Raw genomic sequence first — 27,762 nt, 5'->3', positions numbered from 1 at the left:
CACTGCTCTGTTTTTGTCATTATGCCAATACCCACAATATTTGTTTGCTGTAACATTGTAAGTTGTTTTCTCTCTGGCAGTGCTCAGGGGTAATTAAGGAATCATGTGATACCAAGGATTGGACCTGTGCTCCCTGCATGTGAAAGATATGCTCAGCCCATTGAGCTATCATTCTGATCCCTTAAAAAGTTCTGAAATCTCAGAGAATTGATCATAAGCATCAAAAGCTAGAATAAAAAATATGGCATATGTTAACATAGATTCAAAATTGGAAGTGATATGAAATTTACTATAGTTTTATAGAAAAATCAGAGAACTCAATTTACACAGAAAGATTGGGGAAAATGTTGAATAAAACTATGCTTTAAATCCTTAAAAAAAAAAGTTCTGAAATCAAGTGCTTTCTCTTTTCTTCTGCTTAAGATTGTTTTGTTAATTAAACATATCTTGGAATTCCATATACATTTTGTAGCATGATTTTTCTGTTTCAAAAGTTGGGATATTGATAGGAATTGCATTGAATCTGTAGATAACTTGAGGTAATTTTATCATGTAATTACTGTTTTCTATTGCATGAATTCCCGAAGTTTTTGCATTATTAGACCCTCTGTTTCTTTCAGCAATCTTGTAGTTTTCTGTGTATAAACTTTGTGTTTCCTTGGTTAAAGTTCTAAACATTTTGTTTCCAAGCTGCTTAATCTTTTTATATGATCACTGAAAGTGTATAGAAATATAATTGGTTTTTGAATGTATACTTTGTATCCTATAGTATTAGATATAATAATTTATAATAAATAAATTTTCAGTAGCTCAGACGGGTTTCTATTTATGAATTTTTTTAAGGATTTTCTACTATAAGATGATACCATCTGTGAGTAGAGATAGTTTTACTTCTCCCTTTTCAATTATGGTGTCTTTTCTTTCCTAGTTGCTCTAGTTAGAGTTTCCAGTGCTATTAGAATAGCAGTGAAAGTAGACATCCTTGTCTTGTTCCTGAAAAGCTCAATCTTTATTGAATATTAACTTCACCTTTACATGGCAGCTGTGAGTTTCTAAGATAATGACTACAAATATTTGTTACAATTCACCCGTGAAACCATCTGAATATGAGCATATCTTTGTTGGAAGTGTTAGATTGTTTATCTTGGTAATTTGTATTTCTGGAAATTTGTTCATTAGGTTATACAATTCATCAGTGCACAGTTTTTCACTTTTCTCTTGCAATCCTTTTTGTTTCTCTATCATTGGGAGTAATGTCTTCACTTTGGTTTTTGATTTTAGAATTTATGCTCTTAATGTTAAATGTTTATTTAAAGATCCAAATTTTGGTTTTGTTGACTTTGCTTTTCCTAATCTTCATTTTGTTTGTATACACTCCAATCTTTCTTTTCTCCTCTCTTCTGTTTCTTTAATTTATTCTTCTGTTTCCCTGAAGCATAACTTTTTGGTTTGAGGTTTTTGTTTTTGTTTTTCTTTTGATGGTTGGGGACATGTAAGATTTATAGTTATAAACTTCTTGCATTGCTTTTGCAGTTTTCAGCGCATTTTTTTAATTTTTAATTTTTTTCTAACATTACTTGTGATTTTTTTTCTTTCACTCTGTTGTTTGAGTATGCTGTTTTGCTTCCACATGTTTATGAATTTTCCTTTTTGGTGTGTCTAACTGATTTCTATTCTCAGTCTGTTTTGACAAAAAAGCATAATTTGCATGATTTAGTCTTTAAAAGATTTGTTAGGACTTGGTTTTTAGTTATACTAATGTCTGTCCTGGAGAATGTTCTATATTTTCTTAAGAATGTTCATTCTCTGGTTGTTATATGAAACATTCTATACATGTCATTTACGTTTAATATGAAAGATACTATAGTGTTGTTCAACTCCTCTATTTGTTGAAATTTTGACTGGTTCTTTTATTCAGTATTGAAAATGAGAAATTGAAATCAATTATTATCATATAACTATTTCTTCTTTCAGATCTGTTCATTTTTACTTAATATAATTTCAAACTGAAACTATAGTTATTAGGTATGTATATGACTATAACTGTTACATGTTAATTATCAATTTATAGTCTCCTTTTTTTTTTTTTTTTTTTTTTTTTGCTTTTTGGGTTACACCCGGCAATGCACAGGGGTTTACTCCTGGCTCTGCACTCAGGAATTACTCCTGGTGGTGCTTAGGGGACCATATGGGATGCTGGCATTCGAATCCAGGTCGACCTTGCAAATGCAAGGCAAACACCCTACCCGCTGTGCTATCGCTCCAGCCCCTATAGTTTCCTTTTTTTGACTGTTAAGTTTGACAGAGCACTTGTAGCCTGGCAAGTTAGAGAGTATCTTGCCTGCACGGCAAAGCCTGGCAAGCTCCCGTAACATATTTGATATACCAAACACAGTAACAAGTCTCACAATGGAAATGATACTGGGCCCACTCCAGCAACTGATGAACGGCAGGACAGTGCTACAGTTAGACAGAAATACATTCATTCCAGTTCTTCTTTCTTTGGTTACTGTTTGTACAATATCTTTTTTCTGTTCTCTTTCATCATAAGTGTTTTAGAAAAAGTTATTTCAGTGACAGTGATATTCTTTAGCACCCATAGTTATTAATTATTGTGACTTAGTTAAAAAAAAATTGGGTGTTGAGAGCCAGAGCAATATTACAGCTGGTAGGGTGCTTGCCTTGCATGCAGCCAACCTGGGTTTGATCCCTGGTATCCCATTAGGTTCCCTGAGCCCACCAGGAATGATCTGAGCTCAGAACCAGGACTAAGTCCTGAGCATCACCAGATGCGATCCAATATACACGCCAAGCTTTTAATGTGAATTAGTTTTAATACTTAAAAGTCATTCATTCATTTTTATCTGTCATCTAAAGCAGTAGGCATTATTTCTATTATAGTTTGTCATTTTATTCTTATTTATCTCCTAAAAGTATAGGGACTTTAGATATAGGATAGTTGTTATGCTTGCCTTGTATATACAACCAATCTCAGTTTGATCCCTAGCACCACATCTGGTCCCTCTAACACCGACAGAGATAAGCTCTGAACACCACCACTGCCGATCCCAAGACAAAACAAAAAATGAATATGAAACAATAGGTAACAAATGGTGTCTAAGATTCTGAAGTGAAAAAGTCAGCATAGTTGATCAGACATGATGGGGACATTGGGGCTGTGTTTGAGAAAATGGAGTGGAAAAGGTGGTAGTTGTGAGTTACCTCAGGACTTTTTGTTTGGGTATGTTTCTTTTTTTTTCTTTTTGGGTCACACCTGACAATGCTTAGGGGTTACTCCTGGCTGGGCACTCAGGAATCACTCTGGGCAGTGCTCAGGGTACCATATGGGATGCTGCGGACAGAACCCAGGTCTGCCGGCTGCAAGGCAAATGCTCTACCCACTGTACTATTGCTCCAGCCCCCATGGATATTTCTTTAGTGGAGTTTGAGTTGGAGGGTTTTTTTTTTTTTATTTTAGTGAAACACCATGAGGTACAGTTGTAGATTTACAAATTTTTGTACTTGGGTTATACAATGATCGAGTACCCATCCTTCCACCAGTCCCCATTCTCCACCACCACTAATCCCAGTATCCCTCCCACCCCCCATCCCTTATCCCACCCTGGCTCTGTGGCAAGGCATTCCCTTTTGTTCTCTCTCTCCTTTTGGGTGCTTGGTTTACAGAAGAGTAATTGAGTGGCAGTCATGTTCCGTCTATAGTCTACTTTCAGCATGCATCTCCCATCCTGGGCGGATCTTCCCAACACCCTTTATTTGGTGCTCCCTTCTCTGTCTGAGCTGCCTTTACCACCCCTAGCATGTGTGGTTGTCCTCAAAGCCATGGAGTAGACCTCCTGGTACTTATCTCAGCTATACTTGGGTATTAGTCTCCTACTTTGTTACTTTATGTTCCCAAGATGAATGCAATCTTTCTATGTCTCTCCCTCTCTTTCTGACTCACTTAGCATGATACTTTCCAAGTAGTACCACTTGTATGTAAATTTCATAACTTCATCCTTTTTAACAGCTACATAGTACTCCATTTGTAGAAAAGTTTCTTTAATCAGTCATCTATTCTCAGGTACTCAGGTTTTTTCCAGATTCTAGCTATTGTAAATAGTGCTGCAGTGAACAAACAAGTGCAGATGTCACTTCGACTATACTTTTTTGCCTCTCTGGGATATATTCCCAAAAATAATATTGCTGGGTTGTGGTCTGAAAAGATTTTTGATACTATTTTTGTCTTTCTGATTCTATTGAGGTATCTTTTGTGTCTTGGCACATGGTCTATTTTGGAAAATGTTCCAAATGCACTGAAGAAGAATGTGTATTCTTTCTTTTTGGGTGTAAGGCCCTGTGTAGGTCTCTAAGCCCTTTCTCTTCTATTTCTTCTTTCAAAGCAATATTTCCTTGCTGAGTTTTGTTCTTGTTGATCTATCGAGAGGTGATAAGGCGATGTTGAAGTCTCCAGCTACTATTGTGTTACTAGCAATGACCTCCTTAAAATCTGTTAGCAGTTGTTTTAAATATTTAGCTGTTCCCTCATTAGGTGTGTATGCATTTAAGAGTGTCATTTCTTCCTGTTGTATGTTTCCCTTGATGAAGAGAAAATAGCCTTCGCTGTCCCTTCTAATCTTTTTCACCTGAAAATAATGTTGTTGGATACTAGTATGGCCACCCCAGCTTTTTTGAGGGAGCTGTTTGCTTGCTGGACTGTTTTCCATCCTTTAGCTTTGAGTCTGTGTGTGCTCTGACTGTTGAGATGAGTTGTAGGCAGCAGAATGTTGGGTTCTGTCTCTGAATCCATTTTGCCACTCTGTGTCTGTTAATTGGTGAATTTAGACCATTGACGTTGAGAGAGATTATTATGGGTTTTTTTGTCATCTTTTTGTAGGGGTCTGTAGTGCTTGTAGGGTTTGTCTTGTTTTATAGTAGCCCCTTTAGCCCTTCTTTTTTTTATTTGATAAAATCAGATTTATTTTTTATTTTTTTTAATTTATTTAAAAATTTTTATTATTTTTATTACACCATGAGGTACAGTTGTAGACTTACAAATTTTTGTGCTTGGGTTTCAATTATACAATGATCAAATACTAATCCCTCCACCAGTGCCCATTTTCCACCACCATGGGTCCCAGTCCCTCCCCCCCCCCCATCCCACCCTGCTTCTGTGGCAGGGCATTCCCTTTTGTTCTCTCTCTCCTTTTTGGTGTTGTGGTTTGCAAAAGAGGCATTGAGTGACAATCATGTTCTGTCTATCGTCTACTTTCAGCATGCTTCTCCTATCCTGGGAGGATCCTCCCAAGACCCTTTATTTGGTGCTCCCTTCTCTATCTGAGCTCCCTTTTAGGTTTGGTTTTGAGTCTATGAAGTTCCTGAGCTGCCGTTTACCTAGAAAATAGTGTACTGTTCCTTTGATTTTGAATGAGAGTTTAGCCGGATTGAGTATTCTTGGTGAAGCATTCATTTCAGTGAGTTTTTTCACTAAATCCAGCCATTGCCTTTGGGCTTGGAGGGTTTCCTCTGATAGGTCTGCTGTGAATCTAAGAGGCGCTCCTTTGTATGTTATTTCCTTCTTTGACCTTGCTGCTTGCAGTATTGTGTCTCTATCAGCAGCATCGATCATTCTAACTGTGATATGTATTGGAGTGTTTTTGTTAGGGTCTCTTTTAGCTGGTACCCTTTGGGCTCCTTGAACCTGAATGGCTGCATTGTCAAGCTCTGGGAATTTTTCAGCAATGATTTGCTTAACCATGGTTTTTTCATTGGGATTGTTTCCCTGAGCTTCTGGTACTCCAATGATTCTAATGTTGTTCCTCTTGGAATCATCGCCTATGACTCTGATTCGCTCTCAAGCTATTTTGAGGTCTCTTGCCATTGTTTGTTGTTGCCTGTTAGCTTGATGCAGCTGATCTTCCAGCTCACTGATTCTGTCTTCAGCTGTGGTCATTCTACTGTTGAGGGCACAGACTGAGTTTATTTCATCTACGGAATGTTTAACTCGTGACATTTCTTGTGTGTAGCTTTCCAATTTCTGCTCTCATTTCTTCCTGGATTTTCTCGATTGTACAATCCATTGTATCTTTCATGTCCTCCTTCAATTTACTGGATATCTGTCTCACTGTTTCATTGAGTTTATTGAACATCTTCATGACTTCATATCTGAATTCTTTGTCAGAGAGGTCCCTTAGGTGAGTAGCACCTATTGAAGCTTCTGGACTGTTCATCCTCCCCAGATGGTGAGGATTTGCGTTCTTTTTTTACTTTGGTGTGTGGGTATGGGAACTGTTATGTTACACTAGATTTCTTGGTATGAGTAAACTACCTGCGGCCACATGGGCGGCCGCCTGCCTAAAATTAGTCCACGCCCACTTCTACCAAAGCCACACCCACTTCTGAAGAGGCCACCAGCCCACGGGAACCTGGTGTGGGGGGAGGTTAAAGGCTGGGTGGGGAAGAAGACAGGCACAGTGTTGGGGACGAAGAGGCAGAGGCTCAGGGCTGCTTTTGTCCCAGGGTCCTAGAGGACACCTGGGGCACTTGCATGGAGAAAGCCAGTCCCAGGTTAGAATACTGGCAGATAAACTGACCTGGGTGGGGAAGAAGACCAGCACAGCATTGGAGATGAAGAGGAAGAGGCAGAGGCTCAGGGTTGCTTTTGTCCCGGGATCCTAGAGGACACCTGGAGCGCTAGCACAGAGAAAGCCAAGTCCCGGGTTCAACTACTGGTGGATAAACTGACCTGGGTGGAAGAAGACTGGCACAGCGTTGGGGATAAAGAAGAAGAGCGAGTTGGAGTTCTTTAGGCCATCCTGCAACTTGATTTACTCAAAGGACACAGAAATCATAAAAGAGATTAAATTCAAGGTTGTTATTTATTACAGTGGAAGGATACAGACTAAAGTCAGCAAAGGAAAAGGGTATAAAACTAGAGTACAAGAGAAACTAGCCATGTTTCTTAAGCTGTCCTCTTCTACCAGTGTGGCAGGGTGTGTCCTTTATTCTTTTGGCCACCTTGTATGATAATATGCACATTTTGCCTAACAATGAGTGTCTGGTGTTGGTGTCTAGATTTTCACTGGGGTTTAGTTACATAGTACTGATAGGACTGTTTTTTGCTGTTCAGTCTTCAGTCTTCTCAATCCCTCCTCTCCCCAGGGATCAGACTGATATAATGTAGCCAAAAGTCCTAATTATGCAAAACAAGGCATCTGTCTTCATTCAAACGTTAACATAAATTATGTGATATGAACAACATCTTATATTTACAGAGAAACTTATTAGGCAGGATATTCCCAGAATTAGATATTAGATCTTAGGAGTATTTGGCAAGATCTTTTTTCAGAATGTAAAACCGTGATCCAGGTGTGCAGTTAGCAATTCACTGTCCAAGATGATTCTGGAGCTAAACAAAAGATCTGTCTCTAGCATAGATTCTTAGAGAAACAAAGGATAGATGATATAGTAGCACATTTCACCGAATAGACTAAATATCTTAAACAAATCACAGGTATTACTGTCAAATTAGAACCATATGAGAGCCTATGATAACTAAAAATTCTTGTAATTAGGATCACACTGTAGTTTATAAATTTCTTAGTTGGATCAAATCTTAGGTTGTTTGCCTTTTATAAATTCATCTTGATGAAACACATATTTAAATTTTTTAATTGCAGTTTTGGAAATAGGTTATGGTAGTGTTTTAGTTTATCGTATTGTAGAAAGTTACTGCGCACTCCAAACACTGTTTTTCTGTCATCTCTGGTTAGATCTTCCTTTCCCGTCTACCCCCACTGTTTGTTGAATGACAGCTATGGTTTTGGTGCATGCAGTTACCTCCCTTTAATAGCACTGTGATGCCCTAGACCCTCTGCAGTGTCCTTGAGTTACTTCTGATCTACACCATATGCCCCCCCCCCCCCGCCCCCTAAAAAAGAAAACCACACACACATCCTCCCAATCTGGAATTCTTGGGTCTGTAATTTGGTGCCCAGGATTTTTCATCAGTTTATAATGTCCTCAGGGCTGGAGCAATAGCACAGCGGTAGCCAACATGGCCGACCCGAGTTCGATTCCTCCGCCCCTCTCGGAGAGCCTGGCAAGCTACCGAGAGTATCTCGCCCACACGGCAGAGCCTGGCAAGCCACCCGTGATGTATTCGATATGCCAAACACAGTAACAACAAAATCTCCAATGGAGACGTTACTGGGCCCGCTCGAGCAAATCGATGAACAACAGGAGGGCCTTTACTTTTTTACTTTTTTATAATGTCCTGATTTGTTTTCTCTGTATACCATAAATGAGTCAGATCATCTGATATTTTTTCTCAGTGTGCTACCCTCCCACTTCCACCCATGTTGCCACAAACTACATAACTTTATTTTATTTTTCTTCTGGAGATGTAGTATTCATTTCATTATGCATATATCCACAGCTTTTATTTTTAATCCATTCATTTTTTGATCATTTGAGTTGTTTTTATTATGGGCTGGAGCGATAGCACAGCAGGTAGGGCGTTTGTCTTGCAAGCAGCCAACATGGCTGACCCGAGTTTGATTTCTCCGCCCCTCTCGGAGAGCCCGGCAAGCTACCGAGAGTATCTCTCCCACACGGCAGAGCCTGGCAAGCTACCCGTGACGTATTCGATATGCCAAACACAGTAACAAGTCTCATAATGTTACTGGGCCCGCTCGAGCAAATTGATGAACAACGGGAGGACTGTGGCCGTTATATCCTGGTTATTATTCTAAATGCTATGATGAGCATAGGTGTGCATATATTTTTTTGTTTTGTTTTTAATTTTTGATTGCTGGGTTATGTGGGAGGTTCATTCTTGCTTTTTGGCAAACATCTCTATATTTTCCAAAGAGACAGGACCAGACAACATTCACACCATCAGTGAAGGAGAGGTCCTCTTCAGCCAGATTACCAGGTCTGGTTGTTTCTTATTTTCCTCTTCTTTATATAAAGCATTGCCACTGGTTGAAGATTCTTGCTCTTTGTTTCAGAGACTCGTCATTTTGATAGTGTTTTCCTGGTACTGGGCTGGAGCGATAGCACAGCGGGTAGGGCGTTCGCCTTACAAGCAGCCAACATAGCCGACCCGAGTTCAATTCCTCCGCCCCTCTCGGAGAGCCCGGCAAGCTACCGAAAGTATTCGATATGCCAAACACAGTAACAACAAAGTCTCCAATGGGGATGTTACTGGGCCCGCTCGAGCAAATCGACTATCAACGGGAGGGCCTTTACCTTTACCTTTACCTTTCCTGGTACTAAGTTATGTGATACGCTCTTACTTGTGACTATAGCCATCGATAGTCTTCATGAAAGTGTCTGTTAAACGCTTCTTCCATTTCCTGATGGATGGAGTTATTGGTTTTTGTTGCTGAGCTTTGTTGGTGCACCACTGTCTGATATATTGTATGCAGATATCTTCTTTGAATGGATAGCATGTCTATTTAGCCTTTTATTTTGTCATGTAGAACTTTTAAACTCCATATAGTAAATACACTTCTTTTTAGTATACATCCAAACCTACTTTTCTTCCTATAATCAATTTTTATCAGCTTCTATTTATGCTCTTGTTACATGAACATTGAAGGAAAAAATCAATTTGAAGGCATTGTATAACTTTTGAGTCTGTCAAGATTTGAGGAATTAAAATTGGTAGTGAAAAGGACATAAGCATATTCTGTGCGGGGGTCCCTTGGAAGGCATTTTTCCAGCTCTTTATATTGTTTTCTATAGGAGAATAAGAGGAACAAGGAAAAAAAAAAACAGCTCAGTAGATTGAGTGAAACTTTTGGTGTTTTATTGTTCTGGTCTTGGGTTTGTAATTGAAATCCTTTGTAGGGCCACATTATAAAAGTGAGGCTACACCAGAGGCAGACACGTCTTCACAGTTTCTAAAACACAAAGTCTCAAGCCAGCTCATTTCCTGATTTAAGTGACATAACCTGTTACTGTGACTGCTTGCTAGGAAAAAAAATCCTCTCTGGAAGAAGGTAACATCTCGAGCCTTTGCAATTTTTTATATATTTTTCTTTAGTTTTTATTATAATTTAAGATGTTATAATAGTGTTGGGCTGGAGCGATAGCACAGCGGTAGGGCATTTGCCTTGCACGCAGCCAACATGGCCGACCCGAGTTCGATTCCTCCACCCCTCTTGGAGAGCCCGGCAAGCTACCGAGAGTATTCGATATGCCAGACACAGTAACAACAAAGTCTCCAATGGAGACGTTACTGGGCCCGCTCGAGCAAATCGACGATCAACGGGAGGGCCTTTACCTTTTATAATAGTGTTAAGATTATGCCATTGATATGCAAAATTACTACCCCTACCACCACCAGAGTGCCCATGAATCCCCACCATAAAAGACGCACTAAATATTGCCTACCTTTCTTCTAGTCTGATCTTCTTTGGCCCCCATTCTCTCCCCAACAGTATTACAGTGTCATGGATTTGCCATTGTACAGTACTGTGTTTACTCTTAATTTGACTCTATATATTTTTTCATAAAGCCATTTCCATACAGTGTTTAACATTCAGTAAAAAAATTATCAGACAAATTATCAGCACCAACAGAAAAATTAGCAATAGATAATGATTATGTAGGCTATCTAGAGATTATACAGATTCGGAAGTAATAGATAAGAGCTTAAAATTTTATAATCTGTTCATGAAATAAGATTTGAAGGAAGAGAATTTGTGTAGAAAACTGGTATCTGTAGAAAGAAAAGTACAATTTTTTAAAAGAATATATAGTAATTTATGTTTAGCTGCAGATTGAATACAGTTGAAAAGAGAATTAGTCACATGTGGAAGTTAAACATTCCAGAAAATTTTCAGGTACACGGATTCGTCTTTTTGGTATTATGAGTAAACTAAACTAAAGAAATAGAAATAGAAACTTTAAACATCTCTTCAAAGTACATCTTTTGTTTTAGAATTTATGGATGAATAGTTCTTATTAATACTGTCCTCCCGTTGATCATCGATTTGCTTGAGTGGGCCCAGTAACGTCTCCATTTTTTGAGACTCGTTGTTACTGTGTTTGGCATATTGAATACATCACGGGTAGCTTGCCAGGCTTTGCCGTGCGGGTGAGATACTCTCGGTAGCTTCCCGGGCTCTCGAGAGGGGAGGAGGAATCAAAACAGGCTTGGCAGGGCTGGCTGTGCACAAGGCAAATGCCCTACCGCTGTGCAATCGTTCTTATTAAATCATGCTTTATTTCAACTTTTGCTCTTCTAATGTAATTAAAATTTGGGGGGGTTGGGTTTTTTGGGGGGGTGGATTGTTTTGTTAGGGAGAAGACTTAAGCCATAACTGGTGCTGCTCAGGGCCTATTCCTGATCCTGCCCATACTTGGGGAATCATATAAATTCCATAACCCTTATACTATCTCTCCGGCCCAGTTAAACTTTTTTTTTCAAATACAATACCTGTACTCTATTTCTGAACTATATTCCTGGCCCTGTGTGTGTATATGTGTGTGTTTGTGTGTGTGTGTCTGTGTTTTAAGTAAGTATGTAGCATGAAGTTTGTAAAATGTTATTATTTAAAAATCTGTAAAATCCTTAGGCTTTGAGCAAGTAAAAATTATTCAGAAGTAGTATTATAGGCAGAGCTCACTTATTCAGGACACTCAGCTAATAAGAGGAGAGCCTTAGAATGAGAAAGAAAATCAACATGCTCAGAGATAAACATCCTGAGCTGGCTGATAAAATATGTATTTAGGCATAGGGAAGTACTAGGCCCTTATTCTGAGATGGGTTACTGATTATAATATACTTGGTAATCTGGTGAAATAGTTTGCCACAGTTGGGAATAAAGTAGAAAAGTTTTTGGTAGATTATTGAGAAATTCTTTTGGGGATCAAGCATGTTTGTATCCTTTTTGATCATATCAAAGCCTCCACTGTGAATTGTACCATTGCTTTATATACCACTAAGAAAAAGGAAGCTGACAGTTATATTTTGGCATCCCATTGTGAGATTAATTATATCTGTGGGAAAAGTAAATCATTACTCAAACTTTAAGTCTCAGTTCTATTATTTGTTATTTGTGTGACTTCAATGAAGGAACCTCTTTGCTTTTTTTTTTTTTGGTCACACCCAATGATGCTCAGGGATTACTCCAGGCTCTGCACTCAGGAATTACTCCTGGCATTGCTCAGGGGACTATATTGGATGCTGGGAATGGAACCCGGGTCAACCGAGTGCAAGGCAAATGCCCTACCAGCTATGCTATCGCTCCAGCCCCATGAAGGAACCTCTTTGAACCTGCTTATGAAAATGAGATACACAGTCTATTAGGACAACTAAATCAGTGAATAGATATGCAAGTATTTAGTTTGGGGTAGACATTTGATATCTTTTTTTTTTTTATGTAGGAATACTGCTATTTATTCAGCCACTGATCAGGCTGATTTGATACGTATTTGACTTTGTTTCTCCTAAAACTGTCACTGTGCTTATGGGAAGAGACTCTTGACATCTTACCCAGGGAAAACAAAAATCCAACATATGGACTTGATCAGAGTGTCAAAAAAATTCCTGTTGGAATGGCTTTCTATATTTTACTTCTTCCCAACCCCTTCACCTCTATTTTCCCAATTTATATCTAAAAATTTCATTGACTGTATTCAGTGAGGTGATTGATTTTTTAATAATAGAATCTTTACATCAAAATAATGTTGATCGTGTCAGAGTATTGCTTTCTATAAGAGGGCTCCCAGGCAGTACACAGAGAGCTCAGCGAGCTTGTGATAGATACTCAGTCAAGTCATTGTTGACTCTGCTCAGCCATGCTAGGGCCACCAGAGCTACATCTGGCTGTGCTCAGGGACCTCCAGGACTACAGACAGTGTTGCTCAGTGAACCCTGTAGTGCTGGGATTCAAACTTAGATCTTGACACGTGCCAGACATATACCTCTAACTGAGCCATCTCTCCCACCCATAATAAAGGTTTTTAAGAAAATACTCAGTTCTTTTAAAATTATGTATAAAAATCTGGGTTTTTTGACTCTGTGGAAATTCTGTTTTCTGCTGATGCTATAATAAAATTAGAATTAATCAGTGCCCGTGATTGAAACCAAATCCTTATACAGGCAACGTATGTATTCTATGACATCTGTAGCCCCCACTGAGTGGATCTTTATGAGGAGGAGTAGGATTTTGTGGTTGTTCTTGGAAGGGAGAATTCATTATATTGTCATTTTGAATCCTTCCAATACAGAATAGCATTTTTCTTGAGCTGTAAAACTTTCATAGCTTTAATTTTGCTTATTCTGTTCTTTCTCCTCAGGATTTCTCAGTCACATTCAGTTGGTAGGATGAAAAAATTTAAGAGAAGATTATCCCTCACACTTCGAGGAAGTCAGACTATTGATGAATCATTGTCTGAGTTGGCTGAACAAATGACTATTGAAGAAAACAGCAGCAAGGATAATGGTAAATATTTGCGGGATAAGGAAAAGAAGGATAGATGCTTTGTCCTTTTTAGTAGAATGTGGATGTGTTATCCTGATTAGTTCCTAATAGCTTTCTTGTTTCTCTTGAGTTTTTTATGAGTTTCTGGATACCAAAGACCATAACTTGTGCTTGCTTACATAGTAATGGTATGTAACCCATTCCACAGAGTTACTGTATCTGTCTAATCCTCATGAATTACCCTATTGATTTCATCTTTCCATTGGTTCTTAAAAATGCCATATATATTTGTATCCTAGTTGCTAAATTACTATTTAAATATATTTGTTATTCTTATAACTTGGATTATAGTATTTATACTATGATTTAGGTTACAGGATTTCTTAAATGTGTAGAATAGATTTGTAAAATTCCTTTTTGAGCTTCATTGTTTTATATTTTATGTGCATATTGACTGGCCATTTAGATAACAAGGTTCATCACTTGAATAAATCTTACTTTTTAAAAACTTTATTTACTAGAGAAATATTATTGAGGGATAATAGAAAGGGTTTTAATGTTGTTTTTGTTTTGACAGTTTTTTTACATTGAAGTTACAAGAGCTTCTTAGATTGTTAAATGATTTATATAATATATTGTGCAAAAATAATTGAGCCTAGGAGTTAAACATATCTTTTGGGGGAAAAATTTTAGAGTAACTACTTATTTTCTGGAATAATTTAATTGTCTTAAATTAATATTGTCTTAATAATTATAATAATAAATTAATGCGTCTTAATACTATCTTAAAATGCTTAAGTGTATTCAAAATAGATCATTGAAAAAATGGTTAAATGTTGAGAAAATGAGTTCATTTAGTACATAATGTATGATATTAAAATTTTCCCTTATAGTAAACTTAATAAAGTTTATCTTAATTTGGATTACTTAAAATAATATTTGAAATTGTCATAATAAACATTGATTACTTTTTATTTTTGAACAATGCTGGTAAAAGAGACGGTCTCTGATTTATATTATTTTCTATATGTAGCAACACATGGGTTTTCCAACATAAAGGTTTTATGCCTTTTGAACTGGTGCCTATTATCAGGTTCCAGCTTATTTTCTCTTTATGAAATTTATTTAGAGCAATAAAACTTATGAGATAGGTAATTTTTCTCAGTCTACATCCAGACTTGGCTGGAGCGATAGCACAGTGGGTAGGGTATTTGCCTTGCACACAGCCGACCCGGGTTTGATTCCTCCGCCCCCTTGGAGAGAGAGCCCAGCAAGCTACCAAGAGTATCCCGCCCACATGGCAGAGCCTGACAAGCTCCCTGTGGCGTATTCGATATGCCAAAAACAGTAATGAGAAGTCTCAGAATGGAGACGTTACTGGTCCCCACTCAAGCAAATCGATAAACAATGGGAGGACAGTGCTACAGTGCTACATCCAGACTATACTGTTGAAGTTATCTTTTCACATGATGTATCCAGTTTGAGGAACAAGTGATCTGTGTTTAAAACAGTTATGTATTGAAAATATTAGCTCAAGGAGGAGGAAGAATATTTTATAATTTTCCTAAGTAAATGCTTCTAGTTTCCTCATAAGTTAAACAGGATTACTGTATGACACAGCAATTCCTTTTTTTTTTCTATCATTTTTGGGCCACACCTACTGGTGCTCAGGGCTTACTTCTGTTTCTGTATTCAGAGATCACTCCTGACAGTGCTTTGGGGGACCTATATGTGGACTGGGTATAGAACTGGAGTTGGCTGTATACAAAAGCACCTTAACCCCAATGCTATCTTCCCAGTCCTAAGATTTTATCTTTATTTATTTTGGCTTTTTGAGTCACATCGGGAATGCTCAGAGCTTACTCTTGGTTCTGCACTCAGGAATCACTCCTGGCAGTGCTCTGAGGACTAAAGCTGGGTTGGTCGCGTGCAAGGGAAACGCCCTACCCACTATACAGTCACTCTGGCCTCAAGATTTTATCTTAAATGTAGTCTTGAACTTATTCTTTTTTTCATTTTTAAGGTACGTTTTTCTATTTTAATAAAAACATTGAAATTAGGGGCCGGAGTGATAGTACAGTGGGTAGGGCATTTGCCTTGCTATATTGTTGAAGTTACTGACTTTCGGTTGAAGTTGTTGAAGTTACTGGATTTAAGTGTTGAAGTTATTGAATTTTATGAAGATAGATGACACTTTAAATTTGAGGAAAAGAACAGATCAGTTTATAATGAAAAGGCAAAAAATATTTCATTATGCATATAATTTGAGACTTCCAAATTCAGCCATATCAAATTACTTTCTTTGACAAACTGTTGATTCATGTCCATGCGGTCTGTCACCTTATAATTTTCTTATTCTTTTCTCATCTTATATTTTCTTATCCTCTCTGACAATTTGATTTTATAGTTTAAAGAATTGTTTTGCTCACCTCATCATTCCTACCTGAAATAGTGTTTGTCAAATGGTAGACACTTAATAACTATTCCTTGAATAAGTGGATGTTTTTATGAGCTCCATTCACACACACACACACACGCACACACACAGACAGCCGCAGCTACATGGATTATTTTTCAAATTAACACACAAATGCAAGTTATAAGCATTGACTGATCAAGATTGCTGTAAGATCTTATCAGACACGTATAGGGAGGTGAAAGAATAAGTTACGCATTATTGGGAGGTCCAGCATGCATCCGCAGTAATATGTGTAGATCCATGACAAAATGTATTAAAACACATGGAAATGGTGGTTGTACTGAAACAATATAATTTGCTTTATATATGATTCATGATCAGTGATATGTGTATGCTTACAATGATATATAAATAGACAATATGTATGGAATCTAAGTTAGATTGTCACTGATTTGTATTTGATGCCTTCTACCTTTGGATCCTGAATCATATATAAAGCAAAGTATATTGAATACAACCACGTGTGAGTATTTTAATACATTTTCTTATGTATCTGCCATATGTTTCTGTATCTTCTAGTGCTTACTAGTAATAAAATCATAACAGGGTTATTTTGGCACAATGCTATTTGAAGTGCATAGTCAATATATTTGTCATATTTTTAATTGTAATATTAAAATACAATGTTAATGAAAATTAATAGGAACTTAGTCTATTGAATCATCTGTGTTAGTTGGTAAATAAGGTATCAATAAGGAACAGTTATTTAAATTAAGGAAACACTAAAACTGTCAATGATTTTTTTTAAAAAGGAGATATTTTTATTTATGTTTACTCCCTGCCCACTATACTATTGCTCTCGCTCTATCACTAATTTTTTACATAGAAAATTGATATGTTTTAATTATTTCCTGGTAAGTTTAATGTTTGACAGTAATATTACATATGTCTAATGTAAAGAACATATCTAACTTTATTGGTTTCATTAGTATTTTACCTTATCTTTTGCTATCTTATGCAAAAACACTGTCTGATATCGGGGGTGATTCCTGAGCACAGAACCAGGAGTAAGCCCTGAGTTCAGCTGGGTTTGTCCCCAAACAGAAACCATCAACAAAAATACTACATATTCAAGGTTGAGACTGCTCTCCTAAAATTACAGCTCTTGCAAAGAAATTTGGGAAGTTAATATGGCTGAACTTAGGAGGAAAAAGATGTTGGTTTAAAAACGATATCGTGCCTGAACCTAAGAAATAAATTGTGCTGGATATTTGAACTATGACTTTATTGAGGCATCTATAAACAATATATACCAGTGTGCCTGATTTGGCAGAAAAAATTTATCAAACGAAAGACTCAAGACTGTAAGAGTATTGGACAAAAAGTTTATGCTGATAAGAAAGATAAGGACTTATTTTCAAGCACTCAAAGAAAATGTTTGAGACAGCCAATGTTGGCAAAACTCTTTTTAGTAACAAGATGATGATGGGTTTCATTCTTCTTATAACATTTTGTTACTGGTTGCTAAATTGGAAAAACTATAGATTGTTGATGGAAAACTGATATATAGACTATAAGTAAGGTAATACACATTATAGTACTCAAGCTGGTTGTCTGATACTTTGAATAGTAATATAGTACAAAGAAGAATTGGTGTATTAAAGAATTGGTGCTTAAGATGTTTAAAATTCATAGTATTTAAAGACATCTGAAAGACCAAAGAGATTGTATAGTGGATACAATCTCTGTACAAAGGGATTGTACAGTGACTAAGGTACTTAACCTTGCATGCAACCAGTCTGGGGTTTCATTCCTGGCACTGCATACTAAGCCCTGCCAGAAGTGATTCCTGAGCATAGAACCAGGAGCAAACCCTCAGCATCGCCAGGTGTGACTCAAAAGCCCCCCCACCAAAAAAATGAAAAAGACACCCCAATTCTTTTTACATTGTCATCCGTCAACTTTTCCAGGAAATGAAGTTTCACTTTTAGCATGCATGTGTGGTTCATGAAAGAAGAAAAAATGCCAATATTTATTTTTGTTAAAAATACATTGATAGTAAAGAAAATAATTTATATATTTAAAGTTTTTTTTTTTTAAATAGAAATCCCTGAATAATGTGTAAGTTGCTACTGATGGTACTTCAGCAATGATAGGGCATTATAAGAGTTTTCATGTATATGTCATTCATTGTCAATATTTAGTTACCAAAACTATGAATGAATGCTTATGTAAGTCATCAATGTTATTAAAGCAAGCAACGATATCAAAAGCAGTTTATGGAATAATAGAATTATTTGGACAATTCTGTATTGAAAATATTAAAGAACTTGACCACTTCATACAGAAATCATGGACTGTTAATAAAATCTCTGTTCTGATTTGTTTAGAGTTCCTAGAAAACAAAGGTGATGCATCATGAACCAACTTGATTGCTTCCCAAAAAAAATGATACAGCTTATTTGACAGACTTGTTTAGTAAATTTAATGAAAGACTCTAAAGCTCCTAGGTGATGAACTGAATTTAATCAAAACAAAACTGTATTTTTTTTTTTTTTTGCTTTTTGGGTCACACCCGGTGATGCTCAGGGGTCACTCCTGGCTTTGCACTCAGGAATCACTCCTGGCAGTGCTCGGGGGACCATATGGGATGCTGGGAATCGAACCCGAGTCGGCTGCATTAAAGGCAAACGCCCTACCCGCTGTGCTATTGCTCCAGTCCCCACAAAAACTGTAATTTTAACATTTGTGGCAAAGGTACTACTATACAAACAAAGTTTAGGATGATGAATATTCAACTGGTTTTCAAATTTATCAAAAGAAAAGCATGAAGGTTTCTTTACCTATCCAGCACTCACAGACTCTCTATTCTGACTTTAGTGATTGGAATAGTTTTGTTTTGTTTTGGGGGGGCAGGAGGCACATCCAGCTGTGCTCGGGAATCAATCCTGACAGGGATTGGGGGACCATGTATGTGGGGAATAGAACCCAGATTGTGTGTTTTAGCCAAACCCCTTTCCTGCTGTACTATCTAATTGGCCCCTATTTGAGGATATTCTTTGTTTAGATGAAATGTATCTCTCTCTGTTTTTGTCTGTCTGTCTGTCTCTCCTTTTCTCTCTCTCCCTCTCTCTCTCCCTCTCTCTCTCTCCCTCTCTCTCTCTCTCCCTCTCTCTTTTTCTCTTAATGTCACTTTACTTATGTATTTGAGATATTCTTGAACATACGTGATTGGGTTTTGGACCTGGTTTCAAGTATATAAATAGAAAAATCCTCAAAACTACAAGATCTGACAAGAGGTAACAACAAAAGTAGAATTAAAATTTAAAGACTGCTTGCCAGCAGTACTGGCTCTAAAAGAAGATATCTACACTTTATTATCTTGTAGTTTTAGTTGCCATACAGAAGTTTTAGATTGCATCATTTTTAGTGGCTCATAGATTCAGTGTGGTCACAAATGTTAACTAAAAAATTGAAATTGACAATAAGCTACTCGTGATTTATGAATTCTTTATACAAAAATAGAACCAAATATGAATAAATTGGTAATAGCACACCAAGTTCATCCTTTTCATGAGGATAATTTTAATCTTAATTATTTGTAATTTTTACTTTAATATGGTCTACTATTTTAAACTATGGTAAAGGTAAAGGCCCTCCCGTTGATCGTTGATTTGCTCGAGCGGGCCCAGTAACGTCTCCATTGGAGACTTTGTTGTTACTGTGTTTGGCATATCGAATACTCTTGGTAGCTTGCCGGGCTCTCCGAGAGGGGCGGAGGAATCGAACTCGGGTCGGCCATGTTGGCCGCTTGTAAGGCGAACGCCCTACCGCTGTGCTATCGCTCCAGGGATGGTTGGTTTTAGTAAGTTTATAATATCAAGCTTCAAAGTATCCTATTTATTTTTTTCCCTTTATTTATTTTATTTTTTTTTACAGTTGTAGATTTACAATTTTTTGTGCTTTGGTTTCAATTATACAATGATCAGATACCCATCCCTCCACCAGTGCCCATTTTCCACGTGACCATGGATAATATCCCTCCCACTCCCATCCCCCTATCCCCCCTGTCTCTGTGGCAGGGCAGTCCCCTGTGTTCTCTCTCTCCTTTTGGGTATTGTGGTCTGCAAAAGAGGCATTGAGTGGCAAACATGTTCAGTCCATAGTCTACTTTCGACATGCATCTCCCCTCCTGGGAGGATCCTCCAAACATCCTTTATTTGGTGCTCCCTTCTCTATCTGAACTGCCCTTTCCTCTAGGATACCCGGCTGGCCTCTAAGTTATGGAGTAATCCTCCTGGTGCTGATCTCAGCTATTCTTGGGTATTAATCTCATACAAAGTATCCTATTTATAACATCATTCTTTACTATGTAATGGTACTGTGTATGTGAAGTGGAAATATAGATAAATAAAAAGAATGCAAATTTGGTACTGCATCTTTGTTTCCTTTAAAAAGGTAGACTTCCAGGGGAGTATGGAGTAATTATTTTTCTCTCTCTTTCTGGAAAGGGACAATAGGTCAAATAAGTTTTGGAACTTTGGCTTGTTCTTCAAACCTGTGAGCATGTTCTCTTTCTTGAACATGTATCTTACTTGCTTGTCTGTTTCTTTGCTTGCCTTGCCACTCTGGAGAAGCCTTTCACTCTTGAACATGTACTTCTCCCTTATTCTCCCCTTAGATCTGTCTAAGGGCTGGAGCAATAGCACAGCGGGTAGGGCGTTTGCCTTGCACGCAGCCAACCTAGGTTCGATTCCTCTGCCCCTCTCGGAGAGCCTGGCAAGCTACCTAGAGTATCCTGCCTGCATGGCAGAGCCTGGCAAGCTCCCCATGGCGTATTCAATATGCCCAAAACAATAACAAGTCTCACAATGGAGATGTTACTGGTACCCGCTCGAGCAAATCGATGAACAACAGAAGGACAGTGCTACACTGCTACACTGCTACATCTTTCTAAATAAAGTTTCAGTAAAAAGTTTCTTGCTTCATCAAAAAAAAAAAGAAGCTTGGCGACCTCTTTTCTAAAGTATGCCTATTACAGCATTTTATGAGGATGTAACTTGGGGGAGAAAGGAAATAATTTTGAGTCATATCAAAATAAAGGAATAAAAAGACCTGCTGTACTGTACGTTTTATAATTGCTAATTAATTTAATTATGTAAAAATAACCAGTTAGCAGGCTAATCTTAAGTTAGTATTTTCTGTTTTTAAATAGAAATTATTTAAATTCTAGTGCTTTGTAGAAATAGCTAAAGAAATGAGGGTCAATATAAATATCTCTGTATAACTTTTTGTTTGTTCTGTTTTCTTTTTTGCTTTCTCAATCCTTCCCACGTGATCCTCAATCTTGGGCTGTTAATGGAATGACTTTTGGATATTCTGAACCACAGAGCCCATTGTGAAGAATGGCAGGCCTCCGACCTCTCACAGTATGCATTCCTTCCTCCATCAGTACACAGGGTCCTTCAAGAAACCACCTCTGCGGAGACCACATAGTGTCATTGGAGGAAGCCTTGGCTCCTTCATGGCAATGCCCAGAAATGGAAGCAGATTAGGTAATTTAATTATTTGTTGTCATCTTGTTTTTCAGTTCTCTGAATATAGGTAATACACATAACTTCTTTTAGCTTTATGAAAGACATAGCTTTAATTGACTTTTTCTTATAAGATGAAATTTAAATTGAGAATAAGGGAAATGGCAGAAAGATGGAAGTTTTTAGAGAGTGCTTTCACCACAGAGGAATGACATTTGAATCCTTTCTACCAGGAAGAAAACAAAATCGTTTTTTGAAAAGAATACAAATTTTCAAGATAAATGACAGATTGAAGTGGTGCTAAATTAAGGATCAAACCTTACTCATTTTAGATTATCTCCAATGCAATAATTAAAGTATATGATTGTCATCTGAATAGTTACTCTCACGTCATTATAAATATCCATGAAAAAAGATACACGTTTTTATTCCTGTGATACTTTTTGGTGATAGTTATTTATCGTGTCTTGAATTTCAAAATCAAGTATGGTTGAAGTTACAGTCTCATGAGTTATTTATATTTACTAAAGTTTCTGAGGGTTTTATTCCGTTTATCTGTTCACTATTACCATTGTAGATTGCTTCGGGTTTTGTCAATTTCAGGAGTACGTACTTATTTATAGTGTGAGCTTATAAACCGTGAATTTATTCTCATATAAATAATAACCAACACAATGATGTGTTGAATTGGCTTATACTGGTTTATGAGAAATAACACCTCAGATTTTTAGGAATTTTGACAGCTGGTTGTATGCCATTATTAAAATTCAAATTATGTAAACTTAAAATTAAAGCTAAGTTAAAAACAAAGGTAATGCAAAGATAATATTCAAATCATTATTTCATTTTGCTATACTGTTCTTTCTGTCATTTTTTTTTTTTTGGTTAAAATACTTTGTGTACTTTTCTTCCTAAGGATATGTTCAGTGTTGTCCTGATGTTACTTTGAAATTCACCTTGGAGAGACTAATCTATTGGAAGTGAAAAGCACTCAGTACTTGACTTTCCGTTCTGTTGATTGTCTCTCTAGGCCAGCCGTTCCACAACTTTTTCTGTAGAGGGCCAGAGAATAAATTTTTCAGCTATTGTGGGTCATAAAATCTTTGTTATTTTTCTAAAAAGAATATTTCAAAGATGCAAGAACTTTCATTAATCAGGGGCTATACAAAGAACAGGTCACATTTGCTATCCCTTGGTCTAATTTAAGACAGTGAAAATATTTATACCTCAGATTAAGATTATTTTCTTTGGTTTGTTTGGGTTACACCTGACAGTGTTTAGGGCTTACTCCTGACACTGTGATCAGTGATCACTCCTGGCATGGTTTGAGGGACTCTATAAGTTTCCTGTGATTGAATCTGGGTCAGCCCTGTGCAAGACAACTGCCCTACCAGTTGTACCATGATATCTCCAGCCCCAGATGAAAATTAAAATGTATGGTATAGGACTAGGTATGTAGTTCAGCAGTAGATCACTTGTGTACATGGGTGAAGCCCTTTGTTTCAATGTCTGTCACCCTTCCCCCAAGAAAAAAAAGTGAGCAGCATAAAAATCAAGGACTCATAAACTTCTACCTGATTTAGCAAAGTTGTTCATCTAGAGACAGGTGATTGAAATTTTGATAGATGCCTTTATTGTTTCATTTTTGTCTTATTAATAGAAATTACTCACCATTACCTGTCATAACTATTTTTGTTCATGACTTGTACTCAAGAATTGTACTCAGGTATTATTCTTGGTTGTAGATTAATTCTCATTTGCTCATTTGTAGTTCTAATGCAATAGATTAATTTTTTACATTTGCCCTTGACTGAACCTGTACCATTTGTTTAGTCTTGTGTCTTCTCTGTGAAGCTCTGTTCTCACTTATAAGCTGAGCAGAGATTGATTTGTCCCAACCTGGCAGCTAAACGCAAGCACCTTTGCAAAATCAACTACTCTCAGGAAAGTAACTGATAATTTATGTCTGTTTTTTGGTTTCAACTTTTTCTTCATCTTTGGACAAAGGTAGTTTTTCTTTTCTCTGAGTGTTACGCATACATTCTTATAAATGCAGACATTTAATTTAATTTTTCCTTTACCATTTTATGTAGTTTATAAATCCTAAAGATACAATCATAAATCCTACATAAATCCTTCATAAATCCTACAAGATACAATCTAGTAAGGAGAGGACAAGTATGAATATTTTAAAGGAAAAACTGAGTAGGCCTATAAAGGTAAAAAGGTGTGTTTTATTCCAGAAAGGGGAATATTGGCTGTATGTTAGAAAATACTTTATTATAGATAATGCTTCAGTGTTTCCATTAATAAAATTATGTATATAAAAAACAGCTGTATAGATTTAGAACATTCAATATAGCTAAAACATTATTGCAAAAGTATGAAATCCCTTTCCAACCTAAGAATAAACAGAACATTCTTAATCTAGTAGAGGGCAACCATAAGTGTCATGAGTGAATGCCATACTCGTGGTAAAATGCTAGAAGTTTGTCCTTTTTTGTTTTGTTTTGTTTTGTTTGCTTTTTGGATCACACCCGGCGTTGCACAGGGGTTACTCCTGGCTCATGCACTCAGGAATTACTCCTGGCAGTGCTTGGGGCACCATATGGGTTGCTGGGAATCAAACCCAGGTCAGCCGCTTGCAAGGCAAATGCCGTAACCGCTGTGCTGTCAGGCCAGCCTCATAAAATGCCTTTTTAAAACATATTTATATTTTATATTATAGCATCTAATGTAGAAATAATGATCCCGCATTTTTACGAATTACTCATAATAAACAATACAAGATAAATTATTTAGGGTCTGCTATGAGGGCAGGTTTGGGTGGTTATTTGGAACATTGGAAATAATGATGCTGGGAAGGTGTAAAGGTGGTGGGATTGGTGTTGGAATATTGAATGTAATAAGTTACCGTGAACAGTTTCATAAAATTAAAATAAAGCAGTTAAAATATAATAATTCCAGTAATCACACTTTTTAGCAATTATTCCCCAAACAAGAACACTGATTTTGCAGAAAAGAAAAATCCCCAAATGTCCCAGGAGAGACCACAAAGTTGTGGCATATAATGTAGTACTATGCAGTTATATGGATGAAATTTCATAGTTCTCTGCAACTTAGGTATCTTATTAAGTAAGTCAGAAGGAGGACAAATACCAGTGACCTCGTTCCTCTGTGGCACATAGAGAAACAAAACAGTGTAATAGTATTGAATGATAACAAACCTTAAATTGAGATTGCCAAGTCTCGGGGCAGTGGGCAGTGAAGAGATAGACTAGAAATAACAAAAGGACAGTGGTAAAGGGTCTTAGACACTTAAGTGGTAGTAAGATGAAGATGTGGACCTCAGAACCACAAACGTTAACACTGATAGACATGTTATTAAACTATAGTAGCAGAAGTAGTGGGGCCAGAGATATCAACAGCACTAGACTTGTATGTCACCAACCTGGCTCAATCTTTGGCAGTGCTTATGATCTCCTGAGCACTTCTAGGAATAGTCCTTGAGCACAGAGCCAGAAATAAACCCTGAGCACCACCAGTGTGAAGACCCCCACCTCCCCATACAAAAGAAGTAAAGTGCCAGATATCTGGTCAATTCTTTGATTTTTTAATTACTAGTCACCTTACTGGAATATTTGTTGAGAATCTTCTAAGTACTGGGAGCTTTCTTAAATTTTGGAATGGGAGGGTAAATCTGCTGAACCCTACTCAGGAATCCTGTTGTAAAAGCGCATAAATGAAAAAATGTTCTACCATGAGGAGGTGCATACATAATAATCATATATGTCTGAAATTAGAAAAAAAACTTTGCTGAGTGATAACAGATGAGGATAATTTTGAATAATAGTATGAGTTTACTAGACTGATAAAATTGAGAAAGCATCCCTTACAGGTGAAAAAAAAGTGAATGATTACATAGAGAAGGTGGTTAGTGGTAAGAGTTGTATGTGAGACCTAGCACTTTATTCTGAGGGACTCCTTTCTCCCCACCACCACAAACAGACCCCATGTATTGACGTAGAAAAATACTAAGAGCTATACAAGTGTAGAAGTTTGCTTTAAATATACCCAGGTGGAATTAAATCTCCCTCTTCTCTCTTGTAACTGAAAAATAACATAATCCACCTTCTAGTCTAATTTGATTGTGTTCCCGGTAGATTTTAGATGTTCATAGTTCTGGCACAAATTAGATATTGAGTAATTTTTTAACTTTTGCTTATTTTTCATACTATAGGAAGAGAAGCTGTGTTAGCAGCTTTAAACAAAAATTTAAAAATACTCAGAATTCTCTTATTATTTGAATGGAGAACCACTGACAAATGATTCAATGGAAGAATAATAAACTAAATAGAAAGCAAAATACCAGATTTCTGTTTTTGCTATGCCTGTAATATGTTTGACCTTTGAAAGTCATTTCACCTTTCAAGGTCTCATTTCTCAGGTGTGGAAAATGAGAAGTGATCAATTCTCAAATGTTATTTTCAATCTGTAATTTTATTATTCAGGTCTTTCTTTTTGTTATTCTTTTTTCAAAAATAAATTGAATGCTATTTTTAAAAATAATCTTGAGAATCTAAAAAGTTTCTAACTGTTTTAAACTTTTCAGTTATGTTTTTCTTCTGTTAACTTATCTGTGATATTTAGAATGTAAATATTTTTTAAGCTGTGATTTATCTCTTAGCTCTACATCTAATCTATAATGAGAGTCAAATATGTGACAAAGTCGCACATATTTTTTTGTAGGTAAGGTAAAAAAAGGTAAAGGCCCTCCCGTTGATCGTCGATTTGCTCGAGCGGGCCCAGTAACGTCTCCATTGGAGACTTTGTTGTTACTGTGTCTGGCATATTGAATACTCTCGGTAGCTTGCCGGGCTCTCCGAGAGGGGCGGAGGAATCGAACTCGGGTCGGCCATGTTGGCCGCGTGTAAGGCGAACGCCCTACCCGCTGTGCTATCGCTCCAGCCCGCTGTGCTATCGCTCCAGCCCGCTGTGCTATCGCTCCAGGTAATGATTATGTATCATTTTCTCATATAGATATTGTTCATGAAAACCTCAAAATGGGATCAGATGGTGAGAGTGACCAAGCTTCTGGGACATCATCTGATGAAGTCCAGTCACCTACAGGTGTTTGTCTTAGAAATCGCATACATAGGCGGATCTCAATGGAGGTAACCATTTAAAAGATATAAGTGTGTATTATTATGTGTTTGTGTGCATTTATAGACTTGTTTAGATACTTGTGTTCCTCATTTTCTTTTTCTTAGTTAAGCATAAATGCATGTTTAAGTTGTTCATTAAGAAAGGTGACATTTGTAAGAAAGAAATTTCTTTGCATTGTTGAAGAATAATCTTAGAAATATATTTTTCTTATCTACTATCCTGATAGTAGGATATGTAGTAGGAGAAAATGTGTGAAGATTGTTGTCTCATACCCCGGGCTGGAGCCATAGCACAGCGGGTAGGGCGTTTGTCTTGCATGCTGCTGACCCAGGTTCAATTCCTCTGCCCTTCTCGGAGAGCTCGGCGAGCTACTGAGAGTATTTCGCCCGCATAGCAAAGCCTGGCAAGCTCCCTGTGATGTATTTGATATGCCAAAAATAGTAACAACAAGTCTCATAATGGAGACGTTATTGGTGCCCGCTCGAGCAAATCGTTGAACAACGGGAGGACAGTGTTATAGTGCTACAGTTAGTTTCCAAAAGTACATAATGTATGCCATCTTTTATTTTCTTCATATTTTAATAAACGGTGTCATTTCTACCTTTGTTTACCATACCTCTTACATGTAAAAAAGTTATGTAAAAAGCTCATTTTCTTTTTCTTAGTTAATATTATAAATGTACAATTTGTGTACTCAGGTCTTAATCCTACCTCTTTGCAACTGCAGCAAAACTTTATATTGCTTGTCATTAAGAAATTAAGTAGAGTCTATGAATCTAAAATTTATTTGTTCATGTGTTTTTTGTAGTTACCTCCAAATAATTTTTCTTTTCATTTTTCAAAAAGGATTTAAATAAGCGGCTATCACTACCTGCAGATATCAGAATACCTGATGGGTATCTTGAAAAGTTGCAGATAAACAGTCCACCATTTGATCAGCCAATGAGTCGAAGGTCCCGCAGAGCTTCCTTAGTAAGTTTTGCATATTTTATACCTATATTATCAGATCTGTTTTGTTTGATTTTTGTAGATACAAACATTTTCTGTAAATACTTATATTTAATTTTTGAAAAATTCTATTGCCTTCTGAATTTTTAAATTTTTCACATGTGTTTAAAAATATTGGAACAGGATATAAGCTACTCAGTTTTATTTGGGGGTAAATTTCATTGATAGTAGTTGTGCAGAAATATACTTTATCTATATT

General features: G+C 36.9%; 1 protein-coding gene across 1 annotated transcript in view; it reads left to right on the top strand.

The window, feature by feature from the left end:
- CDK17 (cyclin dependent kinase 17) overlaps window positions 1–27,762 on the top strand; it is a 103,986-nt gene that overhangs the window by 48,581 nt on the left and 27,643 nt on the right. The window contains exons 2-5 of the mRNA XM_056119845.1: window positions 13,312–13,457; window positions 21,246–21,410; window positions 26,430–26,563; window positions 27,402–27,527. Coding sequence (XP_055975820.1) covers window positions 13,340–13,457; window positions 21,246–21,410; window positions 26,430–26,563; window positions 27,402–27,527 — 543 coding nt within the window. The 5' untranslated portion in view covers window positions 13,312–13,339. The remainder of the gene's footprint in view (window positions 1–13,311; window positions 13,458–21,245; window positions 21,411–26,429; window positions 26,564–27,401; window positions 27,528–27,762) is intronic.

This window comes from Sorex fumeus, unplaced genomic scaffold (genome assembly GCF_029834395.1).
Source record: "Sorex fumeus unplaced genomic scaffold, SorFum_2.1 ptg000003l, whole genome shotgun sequence".
Lineage (NCBI taxonomy): Eukaryota > Metazoa > Chordata > Mammalia > Eulipotyphla > Soricidae > Sorex > Sorex fumeus.
This window is presented reverse-complemented; position numbering and strand designations above follow the sequence as displayed.